Source organism: Dicentrarchus labrax, unplaced genomic scaffold, assembly GCF_905237075.1.
Source record: "Dicentrarchus labrax unplaced genomic scaffold, dlabrax2021, whole genome shotgun sequence".
In the NCBI taxonomy this organism is placed as follows: domain Eukaryota; kingdom Metazoa; phylum Chordata; class Actinopteri; family Moronidae; genus Dicentrarchus; species Dicentrarchus labrax.
In genome coordinates this window covers 18186605-18204273 of record NW_026136718.1, presented here as the reverse complement: position 1 = coordinate 18204273, position 17669 = coordinate 18186605, and the positions used below count along the sequence as shown (strand labels likewise).

Genomic DNA, 17669 nt, shown 5'->3' with positions numbered 1-17669 from the left:
GCTTCTAACAACCCCCCATTTTCACCTTCATCCCAACTCTGTCTAGGTGGCTCCATTCAGGCTCGTCCAATATGGCCGTCATAGAAGTTCCCATGATTTCTGGTTTCCGGGCAGATGTTGAAAGTCTAGAGAGGGTACGTAATCACATTAATACACATGCACACACGTTGCCAGAGGTTTAGAGATTGGGCTTCATCCTGAACATACACAGGCCCATAGATACCCATTGGCTTTTATTGTTGGTCATAGTGGCTCACAGATTCCTAGACAGGCAGGACAAGTAGTCAGGTAAGTGGCCAAAGCGAAAGGCAGGTAGAAAGAGAGACAGATGTATCCACATCTGGAGGCAATTTGACTAAAGGCAATAGGTCATAGAATTCATCAGACTCCTCCTGTTTCCTTTGCAGACTTCTTTGCAAACTTCAGGCTGTATACATTCACACCCACACAGAATGCATCCCCTAATGTACTCGCAGAAACAAGCGCACACATACTTTGGACATGGATATTATTTCTGTGATGGAGTGGAAGGTGGTGTGTAAATATTTATCAGACCACAAGTAAGTGTTTATCTGTTATTCCCCCCATTGCTGTACAAAGTAGTTGGTCTAAACAGCTCCTGAAGACTTTCTTCAAATGGGACCCTCTGTGTGCTGCGTGTTACACACGTGTGCAATGTGAAAGTATTACATGTTTGTATGGTGTCATAGGCACAGGAATGGTCATTAAGGTGAGGGTCCTTTTTTACGGGGCTTTTTTAGGTATGATAAGAGAAAGACCAGCCAGCTCAAGCAATGTCTTAGGGTCAGAGGCCATTGGGCCTCACACACACACACACACACACACACACACACACACACACACACACACACACACACACACCTCCTTGGGCCTCATGAGGTACACACTTCAAGAAAACTTCTAAGGACAGAGGGAAGAGACAGATGTATTGTAATAAACAGAGTACTGGATTAAAGGAGTAACAAACGTGGGATGGATGGGTGAATTGAGTAACGGTTGATATTTATGGAGAGCTAGAGAAAGTGATGATAAATTTAGGGGCTGGATCCAGGTCAGCTCCCCAGCCACCCATCAGAAGCCTGTCCCTCATTACTAGACAGTTATAGGGCCTTAGTCTGCAGGTTTCCACCCCTAAAAGAGCCACCTCTCTGGCTACCTGGGGAGATGTTAAACACGCACACACATACATACACACATATACTGCTGTGAGTTTGTCAGTTGAGGCTGACCTGTGTTGTAGTGGCTAACAAGCTCAGTTTACACCCCTGCTGGCCTCCCTTGGAGTTTTACTGCTGCCTGCCCGACTGCCACTTACATTCCTCAATTTATGGTGGCAAGCTTGGCCTCTACAGTCATGTCTAGTTGCTTTCATGGAAGCTGTAGTCATGAATGATTAGTACGGTGACTGACTGGGAGCAGCCACAGCCACGGCCTCTTATCACCCAATATAATGAGCTTTGTTTAACAACTCAGAGCACACTGCGGGTATAACATTTGAGCTATGGGAGTTCATTGGCAATGTTTAGTTGCTAGATAGACAAACAATGCTTTTGTAAACACAGAGACCGTGTGTGTGTGTGTGTGTGTGTGTGTGTGTGTGTGTGTGTGTGTGTGTGTGTGTGTGTGTGTGTGTGTGTGTGTGTGTGTGTGTCTCTCGGTGGCGCCAGCTCAGGCTGAGCACCTCATAAACCCCTGCTGTCCAAAGGCTGCCACCTTTGACAGAATGAAAAATCCCCCCGTGGGGGGAATTAACTCTGCTGACTCTCCATGCACACACTCAAATTTGCAGTACACAGCTTCCCCATTACTCATTCATACACTCATATTTACTAGATATGGTCATGCATGTCTGACCCAACTATACGTATGTGCACAAGGTTCACAATACCCAGAAACTCTAAGTATAAAACACTGATCAGGCTATCCCAGAGGAAAGCTAGGATCCCTTGTTGATTTCAACTCATAAAAGCCTAGCCAAGTCCATGATTGGTGACCTGTACATTTTCCACCTTGGCCGTCATGTCGTGGTACAGTGCATATTGTTTGCATTCCAGCTGTGGCCCACAGAGCAAATTCAATCACTTTGCTCATTCAAATGGTTCCATTCAGTTCAATCTGAAGATTCGATGTCATTATGCAGTTTGTTCACCTTTTGTCTGAGCTAAGCGATCACACCACAAATTCACTTATTTTATGTACATTATGTACAGCAGTAAGTAAACACATGACCATTCATACTGACATTCAGCGCTGATTATGACATGTCTTCAGCTCAGTAACGTCAGTAAGTTCACTCTTTTGCTAGTTCAGTTCAGTGCCTATACACGCACTGTTTATAGGATTAATAGCTTACCTGTCATGTATTTGTGCCATTAATTACGTAATGATAATAAGATTCTAATGAGGAAGTAATGTGTATCACAGACAACAATGCTCACCAGTGAGCTCCTTTGCTAAAAGCTACTGATGTGGTCAGTCCCAGTGGTGATTCAGGATAGTCAGTGTTGGTTACTTTGGTCAAACCAGGGTTTTTCTTACATGTTTAACTTTTTATATTTAATCTCAGTAAATAGTAAACCCTTGTTAGCATGAGATGGAGCGATGGAGCTGTCCAATCCGCTGTGGTGCTGATTACTATTTATGTCCATGACCACTTGTTGTCCACTAATGTTAGAATCAAATGCAAGGCAAGTTTATTTGTAAGTCTACTTGGGGATGACATGCAGCAAAGGGCCGCAGGTTGCAATCGAACCCAAGGCCGCTGTGGTAAAGACTCAGCATGTTAAGCTCATTTCCAGCATTAGGTTTCCACAAGGTAATGCTGGAAACTACTGAGAGGCATCACAAAAGTATTTTAAAAAATATGTCCCAGTATAGTGCTTTACCAAGGATATAAACAACACACACGTATGCACACACACCGTACAACATTTCTGAACCAATTCCTGGACTAGGCCAGGCCAAAAGTCTGTGTCTGCACAGATTTGCTTCAGTCTAGTTGTGTTTTTCTAAATACTAAACTTGTGTGTCTTCCTCAATAGCTGCTGATGGACAAGCGAGTGGGTCTGAAGAGATATGAGTTGAATGGGAGAAAAGTCTTGTTCTACTTTGATGAGGTGAGTTTAAGCAAAAGACCTCCTTGATGTCCATCAGGGCACAGTGTCGAAGAATACTGTGTGTGTTGTGATAGTGGATGAGGAGAGGGTTACTCACCAGTGTTAGCACAAGGTTGGGGAGGGGTGTGTGTGTGTGTGTGTGTGTGTGTGTGTGTGTGTCTGTGTGTGTGTCTGTGTGTGTGTCTGTGTGAGAGAGAGAAAGTAGATTACTGTGTATATTTGTATTTTCCTACATTTTTATGTGTTTCTGGGTGTTTTGGTACATATTTTTTTCTATGTTTGTCACCCGTTCTTAGATCCCTAGCCAGTGTATGACGTGTGTGGCCTTCCAAGCTGTTAGGGAATACATTGTGGGCAAGACAGCGCCTGTTCCGGTCAAGATCTATGACTACTACGAACCAGGTGTGCCTCTGATGAATATTTTAACTACTGCTCTTTAAAGAGTTACAGAGCAGGAAACCCCTCTAACTCAGCATGATTTATGAAGTGGCTTCTTTTTTGTGGAAATGGGATTTTTTTTTTTTTTTTAAGTTTATGACCTAGTTATGGTGAGTGTCATCATTGTTTTGTGTGTGTGGATGTGTGAACGTGAATGTGGGTCTGTGCTTGTCGTGCAGCCTTCGAGGCCACTCGGTTCTACAACGTTAGCGAGACCAGTCCGCTAGCACGGGAGCTGTGTGATGGACCCACTTGCAATGAGGTGGAAAGTTCAACCAATCAGTGGATAGGTGAGAGTCGTTCTATGCCCTTAATGATTCACAGACACCTCACATCCATCAGTCTCTTAAAAACACGTTTTTTTCCCTGCAGGTTTTGTGCAGGCGAACCAGTGCAACAATGTGTTTGGCTGTCTGGAGGAGGAGCAGTTTGAACGTTGCACTTGCTACAGGGACTGCGGCTACGACGGGGAGCCAGTTTGTGGGTCCGACGGGCAGCTCTACCAGAACCAGTGTCAGATGGAGGTGTTTGCCTGTCGGAACGGGACACGCATCAAGCAGGTTCCGCTGTCCCAATGTCCTAACAGTAAGAGCTCTCTTTTTGCACAACACCTGGATTTCAGTCAGGCTCCATAATTCACTCAGGCTGTTGCTTGCACAACTATAACCTGGTTCCAGACCTACATCTCACATTTGTTCAACAATTCAAATAGGTCTGCCGGTTAGAGAAACAGTCATCCAATCAGAGCTAAGTAGGCAGGATTAAGAAGGTGGGGTGTCATCTATCTATCTATGTCAACTATTTGAATACAGCTCAGCCTTTCAAGCGTGTACGAGAAACTATGGTGGCTGCGAAACGTGCAAAATTTGCAAAAGGGCCTATCTAGAGCCAGCGTTTGGGTTTTCCATTCTGGGCCACTGTGGAAACATGGCTGGTGGACGAGGCCCCATCCCCTCTGTAGATAAAACCAGCTCATTCAATGGTAACGGAAACACAACCATTTTATTTTCGGTTTATCATACACTAATGAAAACATATCTATGAATATTATACGCAATTTCTGCTAATATTTTTTTGCCAATAGATCCCTAAGTCTTACACAATGGACTTTTAAATCAACATATTTGTTTGATCAATGTTGAAAAATGTTAACTGTTCTGTTCTGGGTCATCTGAAATTGAAATTGGCGGGACAGATAGGTCACTCACTTCTGATTATTAGGGTAAAACAAAAGAAGAAATTGGTTAATGTGAACACAATGTTGGGCTGAATGAATGAAGTGAACCAAAAAGGCAAATAAGCCTGATTTTCTAACATGGTTAACATGCTAATGCTAAGACTTAGATGGAAATTACTACTTAGATGTCTACATTTCACTTTATTTTGAAACAACCTCAATCTTGTAGTGCTTATCATATCTAGCTCTGTTAAAGTGAACATGAACATACAGTTAATTTATACAATGGGTGGGATGTAACTCACAGACATTGACAGCATATCTCCAAACTTTTCCTCCATTCAGAGGAAACTAGTATGTGCATGTGTGTGTGTGTGTTCTCAGGAACCCTTGTGACCTTGTGTATTTTATCGGATACACTCATTTGGCTTTACTGTAACTCACTGTGTCCATTGTGAATGCATCTCTATGTGTGTCTGTCTGCGTGCACACGCGAGCGTGTCCATGCTGCTCTCTGTGTGCCATGATCTGAGCTGTAGAAACAGCTGTTCAGGTGTTGAGCTGATTACTGGATGAGTTTTCAGAGGAGAGCTATCCACCGTACCCCCCCTCCCACCCCACCCTCTCTCGCTCTCTGCTGTATTACAGGGCTCTCTCCAAATGACAGAGTGCTTTTGTCCAGCCCTTTGAAATCCTTGTCACATTCCTTTCCGACGCACAGCCCAACAACAAAGGAGCCTTCATGTTGTGGAGCAGATTGGGAAAAGGCATAGACAAAACTTTGGTGGGAAAAGACCTCAGTTTGTGCCAAGTGGTTCATGCTGTAGATTATCAAAAGAATCGTATTTTTGTTTCAAGCTCCCTGACCTTGTTTGTTTGTGTATGGTTGTGCGGGGGAGATGGGGGACATGCCACCATTTCCCTGTTTTGAAAAGGAAAAAGATACAATTTGTTTCCACACACGGCCCCTCTGGCTATGGTTTGGCCCCTGCTATTTTTGGGAAGACTTTAATGCAGGCCTCTGTTGAGACTGAGTGTACATCATTGTTTTGCCAAGAAGTGTTGCTCAGTGGGGTGGATAATGCTTCTGGACAGTATTTAGATTATGCAACAGTGAAACTCTGTTGAATTCATTACTATTTTTTTTTTTTTTTAGGTGCTGTGGCAGCGACATTAATGTGAATATTCTAACGTGTGTGTGTGTGTATTTCCAGTGGAGACCACAGTGGAGGACAGGCAACCAATAGCAAGCCAGGAAACTGAGCAGCCCTCAGTGCCTGTACACACAGGTAACTTCATCTACCACACCTTTCCCTACTCATATACACATATGCATCACCTCCCATCTCCCCCATACACTCTTCTCTCAATTGTTACTTACAATCCCTTCATCTGCCTGCTAAGGCCAGCAGCAGAGGTAGTACTACTCCTGAATGCAATAGCTTTTGCCTCTTCACTTGATAGTTGTCTTGATTGTGCACATATTCTAAGAGTCAGCAGCATGTTATATCTGCTTCCTCAATGCTACATATATGATTGTTGTAGGAATACAATCTGATTCTGCATCTGTTATAGGTCAATATGTGCTCCTGTGTCAGCTAAATTTAAATGTACAGTCAAGATTTCAGTCATATTCCACCAGTTGTGTGTTTCCTTTTGTATTGTGGAGAATGGGAGTTCACAAGGGCAGGGAGAAAAAGAGATGAAAGTGTGAGTGTAAAACTGAAAAAATGGGGGAGAAAGATAGTCAAAGAGGGATGAGCTGGAGACAAGATGAAAGAAGAAAGAGAGAAAAAATAGCAGAGTAGAAAGAGAGAGATTTGAGAAAAAGAAGAAAGTAGATACATAGGTGGGTGTGTGGCAGCACATTCCCCTGCCACCACATCATGTCTACAATCGGTGTGATAAATAGGTGGATAGGTTTCACACTGCAGGCTTGATTGTTGCTCTGCCATGAGCTTAGATCAGCTGCCACTTCCAGAGAGGCAGCCAAAGAATTCCTGATAGGATGTTTGGCTGCGTCTGGAGGGAGGATGTGGCTGTGTTACATTTGGCAACGAAAACATATAAAGGCACTGCCGTCATTCACAAGTTGCAGAAGTGTGCATACAGTGCATGTGGTAATATGTGAGCTGTTACTGATACATAACATTAAGCTCTGCCTATATGGATGTTTGAGTTGTGTACTGGTGTGTGCATGTGCATGTGTATGTGTGTGTGATATGGCACAGCCTGCACTGACTTGTTTCCCAGCCTGCAGCTCCCGGTAGCTGCAGCTCACAAAGCTGTTCTCAGTCAAAGGTCTTCGTAGTACAAAAGCTAACGCTTCACACTCACCACAGGAATGCTGTTATGCACTCACACACACACACATATATATCTATATATGCACACACACATACACGTATTGCATGTTCACACAGGCAAATACGCCCTCTCACACACACACACACACTCACCTACAATATGATAACCCTGGGATGATTAGATTGAATAAGTACTGTAAAAACACAGTCATTGTAAACCATTATAATGTTGACGATATGCCCGCTAAGTGCACTGAGAGTGTAATAGGTGAAGGCGGGTTGTGCCAAGGAAATGACAGTTTCCAGTGGAACAGTGAAGGAAGCTGAAGCTCTGGAATTAGCTTCCCTGTGCAGACTTGTCTTATTAGTGAACTTGTACCAGAGGACAACATACAATATAATGGATACACAGACATGCTGGCTTCATTCAAGAAGACATTTGCCTTTATGTGCATGCACTTTAAGCATGTGAACTTTTAATTTCCCACTTTGAGATTCAGTGTGTACATATTATTTGTGTGTGTGTTTGGTTCTCACCGTAAAGTCAGTTGTGTTCCACAAACTTTAAAGAAGCAAAATCTGATTGTACTTGTGTTTTTTTTAAGTAGCATGCTATGTGAGAATACAACATTTTAAGCAGGGAGGGACCCCTACTGTCTGTGAGGGGGCATTGCTGCAAGAGCTTCAGATGTAGAGGATATTAAAGGTGTTGTTTAAAAAGTTATGTTTACATTTAGTTTTTCTTACCAGAGGGCATTGTGTGTATCCTTGAGGTCTAACAAACAGGTTGAGGCATGTTCTTAATCCTAAACAATGCGAAGATGATTTTTGTTAGAAGTTTAAAATGAACTTTACGTCCATGTTTGATGTCTTCTGCCATCTTCTTTCCTGCCTTTGCTGGTGCTTTACTGTGTTTATTTGTGCGTTCCTATAGATCAATGAAGTAGAATAACACCATTGGTAGGAATGTGTATCAGCTCACCTGCATGCAAATGCATTCTCAGACAAAAACGGGACCCATGTGGTCAGACTCCACAGGGTTTAAGTCTCCATGACACCCGGTTCTTTCATTTACAGCAACTGAATCAAGTACTTCATCGTATATCAGATGTTGTGATCAACCGTACGACGGCTACCTCATCAGTGCCTGGTCTCTACCGGCTCTTATTTGGTTTAATGTGTCTCCAATATTCACCCCATTCCCGCTCTCAGGTGAAGAGGAGCAGGGGTCCATGGCAGAGGTGTCCTACTACTCCTATGAATACGACCCAGACTCTGAGCCTTTCCTTGCTGATGCAGATGGAGGGGACCATTTTGACCTTCCTGGAGGTGGAGGGGATATAGAGCAGAAGGTGCTCCTGCCAGCAGATACCCAGTTACCCACACTGGACACAAAAAACACCCCTGAGCGATGGTACGAGCTGCTCAATCAATGTTTTGTGTTCGTTTTGTTTTAGGGGGTTTTAATCAGAATTTGTGGGTTACTTCCCCGTCTATAGCATTCTGTAACATGCATTCCTACGAAAGCAAATCTTAAGATCCTTAATTTGTATAATGGTAACACCTGTATTTACCCTACTATTCCATGTCAAATGGCTGCTATGAAAAGGTCTATTAGTGTTTTCAATAGTTTTGGGACAATAATGAAGCTCTCTATGGCACAAAGGTAATGTTAGTAATGTTATCTGGCTGGTTATACAGACAATACCTGTTGGTAGGATCATTGAACTGAGGTCTGATGTCCCATCTAAACAGCTATATCATTTGGTCAGAAGTAGTCATATCAATCAACCAATCAATAGCTTTTATGGGTAATTATTTAGAGGTATGATGTTTTGTCCCCGGTTATAAAGTTAAAGAAAGAGCTGTTGTGGTAGAGCAGTTAAATAACAGCCTTTCCAAAGGTTCTGGTTACAGATTGCTCAGGGAAAGAGATTTCTGAAATGATCCTGTAATGAAAGTGTTTCTTGTTTTCTTGTCGTCCACAGAAACGCTCAGAGTGAAGCCATACCCACCTCCAAATTGTACATTATTTGTGAATATGCTAGTGAATGGAAAGAGAAGAAAGACTTGGGACTTTGCTCAGCCTGCAAGGAAGAGATGGTGGAGTCTGGAGAATGAGAGTGTGACGTGGAGTGTATGTTATGAAGTGTTTTGAGTGGAGTCTGTGTGGATGCATTTATACATGTGTGCGTGACTGTGTGTGACTGTGTGTGACTGTGTGTGACTGCTATGACGCTAGTGTCCTCCAGACTTTAATTTTTCTTCCTCCAGACTCCTAGTCACCAATAGGCACCATAGCGTCTTTGTTATTCACTGTACTGCCTTTATAATCACTAGAAGAAATAATCAAGTATTTATGTTTGTAATTACACCTGACTTTAAGCAAAATATTTTGTTATATTTTCTATCTGTGGTATTTATTTGTAGCTAGAGGTCATATCATTTTTATTTTTAATTTTTTTTGTCATTGCCCGCCCATACACTTTTTTGCCCTTGTGGTTCTTTGAGTTCAAACAAAGGTATTGTGCTGTCAAAGGTATTTTTTTTCCTTTCATAGCAAGCTTTAACCCAATTATTGAAATTCCTGTGCTGGTGTCCTGCTGGAAAAAGACATATGCTAACCATATGCTTTACAGAAACATAAGCTCAAATGTTTTTCATTTTTAAGATTTTTGGTGGGCATTTTTTGCCTTTATTAGACAGCACAGTAGAGATTGGCAGGAAATATAAGGAAAGAGAAGAGGACTGACTGGCAGGTCTCTGGCTGACTCAAACCACAAACTTTATAGTTACAAGATATGCGTCTTTTGACCACTAGGACACACCGGCCCAAATGTTTTCCTGAACCATCGTACCAAGACACCAACATCATCTACTCTCAAGTCACCTTTCACCTTACCTACCTTGAGATTTGATTGTACAGTTCATAAGCTATTTTGTTTTTGTTAAATTTTGATTCGTGAAGCAATCAACTTAAAAATCAAGAATGAAGTTTTGAATTTCTGTAAATGTACCAAATTTGATTAAATGTAGCCCCTATTCATATCAAATATTGTGCTTTTTAAAACAAACGAGAATAAAATTTGTATACAATCCAAGGTTTTTGGTTTTGTTGCCTTGATGCTCTTAACTCAAGTTTTGAGGCTGTGGTTATTAAGCAGAGTGGTTCACGTGTCTAGTCATTAATATGGGATTAATTAATATTGCAATTCCTGCTTCTGTTTCAGCTTGTCCAAAGAAATACTTTTGTTACTTTTTAGAACAGTACGATCTCTGCAGATGCGGCGCAGTACGTCTATCTGCTACACTAGAAGAGGAGATGCAGTGCAGTTGTTTATGAAAGCTGTGTTGCTCCATTTCCTTTGAAAGGCTAGTTAAGTCTGGAGATAATTTCCTGTCAGCAGTGAGCTGTATTACAACCCTGCTGCTTCAGAGGGCCGTATGCTTTGGTAACTGACTCTCTGACCCCTGGCATGCTTCTGTGTTTGAGACAGAAAAGCGTGTACGTGTGTGTATCAGTTTATACGCGCTGTATACATCTCTTCAGTTTAAATGTGCTCCATATGTGTTTGTGTAACTGCTAACAACAGATTCGGGTTACCAGGGCAGCAGGGGGGGAGAGAGTCTGAGCCTGTTAAAGTTTAATGTTTGTTTTCTGCACATGTCACTTGTCGACCCTCTCAGTTACTATGGCGTCTGGTAACTTGGGCCTTTAAACGAGTCCTTCAAATCCCAACTACAAATCATTGCTGGGATTAGAGGAGATGAAAGAGCTAAACTGTAACTGCATCTGGGTAGTTTGACCTCAAGGTAAAGATGAAAAACCAGAGGGTTGTATGTTGGCACGTCAATGGGGCCGACCAGATAAAGGTACTTGGCCTGTAACTGCTCCAGGTGTGCTGCACTGTATCCGACCTGGCATCCATCAAGAAAATGCAAACAACAGTGTGTGCAGTGTCAAAGCAGTGCTGTGCATGTGCTCACATTTCAGGTAAATTTGGAGGTAAAAGTTACAGAACTTCACAAAAACTTCACCCATTGAGCAGATGCAGCAGGATTTACTCCTCCAGTCCAAGTGGAAAAACTTTGTTCCTGTTGTGACAAGAAGCCAGCAGTGCAGGGGACCTGGCTGCAGCACACTATCCACAGCAGTCTCTATAGCAACCGCATGCATGGCTGAAGAGTGATATTGCGTCTCCACACTGCGATGAGCAGAAAGAGTGAAAAGAGAAAGGAGGGAGAAGGGGATCTTGGTTTCATGGTTTGTGGGGGGGAGCTAGCATTACATGAGAGTGAATCGGAGTGATGACATTGTTCCTAAGTACCAGCTGAGTGCACCTATACATCCACCTCTGTGGAGGAAGGGCTATTCACCTGTCTGAGCCACCACAGATGGAACATTTAGACAAAGGGACAAACAGGCAGAGAGAAAACCCTATCCAGTGTAGAGTCTGCTGTGCTGTTGACACTTTGATATGTATTAAGCGTGTCAGGTTTCCTGATTGTTTTCAGAGGAAATTAGGGATTGATTCTGGATCGTCCAGGATTCTGGGTTTCAGTGTCAGCCAGGGCATGGGTGGAGCTGGATCCATGGAGAAATAATACTGTGATATCTGAAGAAAGACCACCATGGATGGATATGGATTAAGGAGTCAGGTGCACTTCTGAAGCTCATCTCACGATTGTATTTCAAAGTATGCAGCCTGCCTCGTATCTGGCTGAAAGGGCAAATTACCTGCAGCTTTTCAAAAAAATTATTATTATTTGTCAGTCATTATATTATATTATTTCTTTAGCCAGCGTCTTGTTGATACAATTGACATGCTGTATGAATATTTTGGTAGTATTGCTATCATTGAGGGATTCCTGAAGCATTCACCTCTTCTACAATGAGTCCAATGGAGAAAAAATACCCAGTAATTGCAGGAAGAGAAAAAGGTAAGTTCATCAATGGTAGATGAGTCCTTACAAAAAACTATTCCATCAGTATAAAACTGTATGCCCTGTGTAAAGGCATCAATATCATTAGTTATGTTCCAGTGGGTCATTTTTGGTCACTTGTTTTTTTAATTTATGATTTCAATGGGGGAACAGTGACTTGAGCAGAGTAGAGGATTTGTCAGTGTGCAGACCTGCCAGGACTCGCTCTCATCTGTGAAAAATGCTCCAACTTGCTCTGCTTGTGCACATGCCCCTGAACACTTGTATGGTGATGTAATTCCTTGCCCTAGGTTGTGTCTTGATGTGTGCTGCGTCTTGCTTTCTAGCTGTTTGTCTGACCCAGTGAACACAATAAATCAACAATCAGATGAAGTCAGGCTAATTGCTTCTAGTTATAAGGTCCCTGAGCAGAATGATGACATTTTACTTATACTGGAGTTCATCTGATGGTCAAATAAGTGGTCACAGTTATGTAAAATGAATGGACATTGCATCCTTATTATTACTCACTGACTGATGCTGAAATAAACTGCACAGAAGCTCAGTTTTTTATACACAAAGCTGCAGAAGAACTCTTACTGCTTTAAATCTCCCTCACTACATACCCTAAATATATTTTATATTATATAATGTGTACGTGTGTGTGTGATATTTCCCCCTTTCTCCAGGGCCAGGACCTGGACGTTATGGGCTTCCTCCCACCATTGGATTTGTTGGCCATGATTTTACCAAGCCAACTAGCCCTGCCTATTCTTTCCATGGCAGGATGAGTGACAATAGTGAGTTCTTCATCTCTTTCTCTAACGTTTAGATTATCATATGTAGATGCATTTGTTACAGGAAGCATGTATTATGTCTAACCCTAACCCATACCCCTTATGTAATTTAACACTGATATATTGATATTGTTTTGGTCAAAGACATATATTAGACTTAGACTTCTCTTTATTGATCCCTTTGGGATGACTCCCGCAAGGAAATCTTGCCATAGCTAATAAACCAGCATAGCAGGAACAATTATGTATTGATGACTACATCTTTTCAGACTCAGAATGATTTAATCTCCTCAAATATGAGCTAAATCACTGAATGGTATATGTCCTAAGTGATGTAATGTCAGATTAAAGCCAGTAGAGGGCGACAACACCTCATAATTCTGAAGTTATTTCTTACACCTTGTGTTTATCTAGCTGGTTTGTTTTAGGACCACTGCATGATCGCCCTAACAGGAGACATTATATAGAATTGATCATAACTGTGTATTTAATCCCTGCAGTGTATTGTATTGACTCAAGTCCGGGGCCTCAGTATCATATTGATGCAAAAATCACTCGTTTTGGACGGGATGGCACACCTGCATACTCAATGTTGGGCCGAATGAAAGCAGAGAGTAAGTTCCAATTCATAATAGTAAAATGAGTGTATCATTTGTTTAACACATTAATGTATGTTATAATGATGAACTAGTAACTAATAATGCTGTTATTGTGACAGGATGAACCCTTGTACACAAACATTTGTTTTTGACATTACTTCAAGAGATCCAGTGTCAGCTGTAGCAACTGAAAATCTGACCCCCATTAAGAACATATGGTGTTGAATAGATGGTTTATATTATTCGACTGTTTTCTGTTCACTAGAAGAGCTATTCCAGACACCTGGACCAGGTGCATACAGCCCAGAGAAAGCCCCACCATGCAACCTCCAGCGCAGACCCCCGTCCTACACAATGAGCTCTCGAACACACTACAGGGGAATCGACTCAGTACCTGCTCCTAACAAGTACTGTCTCCCTCCGCTCATGGGCCCTCAAGTCCCAAACAAGCCAGCCAGTGCAAGCTATACAATGTCAGGTAGTTACAGCACAGGGGGACCATCTGTGGATTTAGCCAAGACGCCAGGGCCTTGCAGGTACAACAGTACAGACCCAAGTGTTTATCTACCCCGACAGCCAGCATTTTCCATGCTGGGACGACACAATTTAACCAGAGATGGCACCAAGAAACCCGGTCCTGGGACTTATAATCCAGAGAAAGTGACTGTTCACAAGGCTCGGGCACCAGCCTACTCTTTGGGCATCAGACACTCAGAATTTGTTACTCCACTAGTTGTCAATGTTTCTGACTGAATGTCACCCACTCCCACAAAAATAATTCAGTAATTAACATGGTAGGAAAACAAATCATGAGCAAACATATGTGAAGAAGTACATTTTATTTTGTTCTTTCGGCAACAAAGAACTTGTTGAATCAACCATGACTCACTGTCAAAATGTATAATATCTAGAAATAATATTATGTACACAACACAATAAAAAGTTTAAAGATTAAGAAAGAGTTTTGTTTAGGAAAATCATGGGCTTGAGAAAAATAAAACATGTATGACCACTCAGTAAATAAATCAATCATAACAAAAGACATTTAAAAATGTATTAAAATATACAATTGACAGGCAAACTTTCACCCTCATATTGTTTATAAGGTTATCATTCACAGTGGAATCAAACTATTTGCCTCTCATTACCTCTGAAAATTGAGGGAGTTTTAAAGGAAAGAAAAAACACACAATACAACTAAGGGGTTCTACACAATAATAAGAACATATGTAGAGATGTATTTAGGAGAGATGTATGGTTCCAAAGACAATACAAATCAGCAAAGATGATAGCAAGCATTTAACAGATGGGTCCCATTTAATCCTTTGGGAGAGGTCTTCTGAAAAGCAGTATGTGTGGCTCTGGAGAGTAAAGCAAAGAAGCATTTGTCAGCATCATCTACAATACAATTGGTTACAGTGTACAGTGTCATGCACATAGCTGTGGTCCATGTGCATACAGCTTTGATCACAGTCTAATATGGCACATGCTAGGACGCATTAATGGATAGGTTCACACATTTTTATGTCTCCTTTACACAGTACTCACATGCTGAGGTACATTTGTTGTAAAACAAGAGTTACCAGTCACTGTAATCATTCCTCTTAATATATAATCTCTTCATGTGACACACACACACACACACACACACACACACACACACACACACACACACACACACACAGAAGAGATTACGTCACGGCAGACTACAAGAGAAAGATGGCGGACAATATACACCTTCTGCACAAAACTCTATTCTAAAGCTGAGCTAAAGTTAAAATGAGGCTTCAGGAGTCAAAACAAAGGAGTCCGATATTTTCCAAATTTACAGTCTTTAAAGTACAGGATTCCACCATTGCATTTCCCTGGACTGTTTCCCTGCTGAGCTGCCGTGAATGATGGGAAATTTTGTTCTTAAAATACCACAACTTTGGAAATACCCATTTGATCTGACTAAGTCAGATACCTGAAACCATACATTTGCTTGGGCTGAGCATGAACATGCCTTTTTGCACAGAATAAGAAGTGTATATTTTGTCCCTCGTCTCCTGTAGATAGGGATGTGAAGATATATTGCGAGTTGCAGTAGTTCAATCTCAATACAAATATGTGATGATTCAAATCGGTGAGATGAAAAATGAATTGCCATCACATCAATCATTGTATCAAGGCGCAAAGACTTCAGTTTCCTTTTCACAAAGAAAAGGAAATAGGCAGTTTTGCTAGTTTATATCCTTCCACAGAAATAAAAAAGGGATGTTATGAATTAGAAAATATATTAGAAAATATATTTTGTCGATTTTGTCTGAGAAATTTCCATGATAATTTTGTTATAAAAAAAAACAAAAAACCCCAGTCTTGAGTTCAGCATATCTTTATATCCCTACTTATAGACATGATAAGACAGGACTACTTCACAATCAGTACGGACAGAAAGAATGATTACACCGATCAATAGCTCTTTCAATATACATGTGGGCTTGTGAGCACTGTTTTAAAAAGGACCAGTGTGTAGGATTTAGTGGCATCTAGCAGGGACACTGCTTGCCTCTGTATTTGACAACATGCTGTGAAGTCTGTGGGAGGAACTACAGTGGCTGCAAAACAAACAACACGGCATCCTCAATGGAAGGCGACCTACAGCGTCTGTAGATAAAAATGTCTCTTTCTGACATAACAAAAACACAATGACTCCTACTTTCAGGTGATTAACACTAACGAAAACATACCTAGCGATATTACACCCCATTTCTGACAATAGATATAAGTGTTACACACTGGACCTTTAAGAAAAGATCTGAAAAAAAAAACAAAACGTGAACATATCCTTTTAGTCCACAGTTATTCACCTGGTTTGTGGATCATGTAGTGAATCCAGCCCTGGCTCTGTTGCACCCCCAGTCCCCTCCACTCTTCCTCTGTCATCAGGTGGGAGGTGGGCACCAGTTTGGACAGCTGCTTCGGAAGCACGACATGCCTGTGGGAAAGATAAATAACACTGTTAAGAATGAAAAACACAAAAACACATATTTAACAAGCAGTTGGTCAAGCAGTAACTTAACGTTGAGGAAGACAATTTCAGGTAACTTTAGGTTATCAAAAGCTTGAATTTACGATACTACTAGTGTAAGTTACGTTACGGTTTAACTAATCGTCCTCATAAGGTTTTAATTAAGTTTAGGTAACAGTTAGCATGGCTACCTGTTAAGTGGTAGAGTTGTTTTGTTTGAGTGCTGTGAGTCATGCTAGTTACGAAATTCAATGTAACGCTAAGCTAAATCACTACATAGCTAACTTGCTCACTCAGTACTGTCTTTATATTAAATCACAGCTATCAAAATTAACCTACCAGCAGGCGTTGGTGTTATGTCGAGAGAACTTAACCAATATTTCCGTAAAATGACGTTAAGTTAACTGACGCTCCTCAACACAAAATAACGGAAAACAACGTTAATGTTAGCCCAAACAAACGTTAATCATACCTGTACTCAAACTCCTCATCGGTGTACTTGTCAGAATAGTAAATCTGTTTTTTCGACATTTTCAGTCGATGTTAGCAGTCAAGGCTGAAGTCCAGATAAAGCACTTTCTTGGTGGGGTAATGTGAAGTAGTAGCTAGCTCACAAACTTAAGTTACTAGCAACAAGCTGCTGTCATCTGCCGCTGTTTTCACAGAACAATTCAAACCCCCAACGGCTGCCCGCACTCCCCGGATTGGTCGAGGCAGAAGCACGTGGACGTTCCATCTGCGTAGGTCGTCTATGTCTGCGAAGATGACGCACTCGGTCGTGAAAGCACAACTGTACAACGGGGAAACGCGGTTTGCAACAATACAGGACAGTCTTTAAAAACAAACATGACATTTAACGTATTATCTCAAGTGTTCAGTTTTTGTGTCATATAATTCAAATAAGTTTAAGGCGTTTGAACGGAAGATATGTCATGTTTTTTGAAAATGTTTCGTGAAAGCGAAAAGGCGTTTTAATGAGAACACTACGTCCGGCTGCTGCGTCGTGACGTAGGAGCCAGCCCTTGCTGCAAAGTATTGCTAAAAGCACACATTTGGTGGTAAATTCATCTACTAAAATGAGCATTTTAGGCAAAATTTCGATCATACTAGAACATATCATATATATGGTGTTACCACAAACCATTTTGGAATTAAATATCGACCCTAAGCATTTAAGTCGGTGGGTAAAACATACATAGAGGGGTTTGCAAATCATATTTTGTTGAGCATAATGTATAAAGGTATAACTAGCATTTGATGTTATATTTTCAGCATATACCAG

The 17669-nt window shown here is 41.4% G+C and overlaps 3 protein-coding genes across 3 annotated transcripts in view; 2 read left to right on the top strand and 1 right to left on the bottom strand.

Annotated features, from left to right (window-relative positions):
* cpamd8 (C3 and PZP like alpha-2-macroglobulin domain containing 8) overlaps positions 1-10159 on the top strand; it is a 41632-nt gene extending 31473 nt beyond the window's left edge. The window contains exons 37-44 of the mRNA XM_051376828.1: positions 47-134; positions 3063-3137; positions 3434-3539; positions 3755-3865; positions 3948-4160; positions 5967-6041; positions 8271-8472; positions 9047-10159. Of these exons, the coding sequence (XP_051232788.1) occupies positions 47-134; positions 3063-3137; positions 3434-3539; positions 3755-3865; positions 3948-4160; positions 5967-6041; positions 8271-8472; position 9047 (871 nt within the window). The 3' untranslated portion in view covers positions 9048-10159. The remainder of the gene's footprint in view (positions 1-46; positions 135-3062; positions 3138-3433; positions 3540-3754; positions 3866-3947; positions 4161-5966; positions 6042-8270; positions 8473-9046) is intronic.
* Positions 10160-11328: 1169 nt separating this feature from the next.
* Positions 11329-14149, top strand: odf3l2b (outer dense fiber of sperm tails 3-like 2b). Its single transcript, XM_051377544.1, has 5 exons — positions 11329-11755; positions 11906-11999; positions 12671-12781; positions 13279-13392; positions 13643-14149. The coding sequence occupies exons 2-5, from the start codon at positions 11951-11953 to the stop codon at positions 14128-14130; spliced, it is 762 nt and encodes a 253-aa protein (XP_051233504.1). The 5' UTR covers positions 11329-11755; positions 11906-11950; the 3' UTR covers positions 14131-14149.
* A 50-nt stretch (positions 14150-14199) lies between these two features.
* Positions 14200-17058, bottom strand: cks2 (CDC28 protein kinase regulatory subunit 2). Its single transcript, XM_051377545.1, has 3 exons — positions 16860-17058; positions 16227-16354; positions 14200-14738 (listed from the first exon to the last, which is right to left on the bottom strand). The coding sequence occupies exons 1-3, from the start codon at positions 16916-16918 to the stop codon at positions 14695-14697; spliced, it is 231 nt and encodes a 76-aa protein (XP_051233505.1). The 5' UTR covers positions 16919-17058; the 3' UTR covers positions 14200-14694.
* Between the last annotated feature and the right edge of the window lie 611 nt (positions 17059-17669).

Bases quoted from the DNA above. Each gene is read 5' to 3' on its own strand.
- cks2 (XM_051377545.1), bottom strand. From the start codon at position 16,918: ATGTCGAAAAAACAGATTTACTATTCTGACAAGTACACCGATGAGGAG. The intron at 16,355-16,859 runs GTATGATTAACG...TCTTTCCCACAG, and splicing joins GATGAGGAGTTTGAGTACAG to GCATGTCGTGCTTCCGAAGC. The intron at 14,739-16,226 runs GTGAATAACTGT...TTTACTCTCCAG, and splicing joins CTACATGATCCACAAACCAG to AGCCACACATACTGCTTTTC.
- odf3l2b (XM_051377544.1), top strand. From the start codon at position 11,951: ATGAGTCCAATGGAGAAAAAATACCCAGTAATTGCAGGAAGAGAAAAA. The intron at 12,000-12,670 runs GTAAGTTCATCA...CCCTTTCTCCAG, and splicing joins AATTGCAGGAAGAGAAAAAG to GGCCAGGACCTGGACGTTAT. The intron at 12,782-13,278 runs GTGAGTTCTTCA...TAATCCCTGCAG, and splicing joins TGGCAGGATGAGTGACAATA to TGTATTGTATTGACTCAAGT.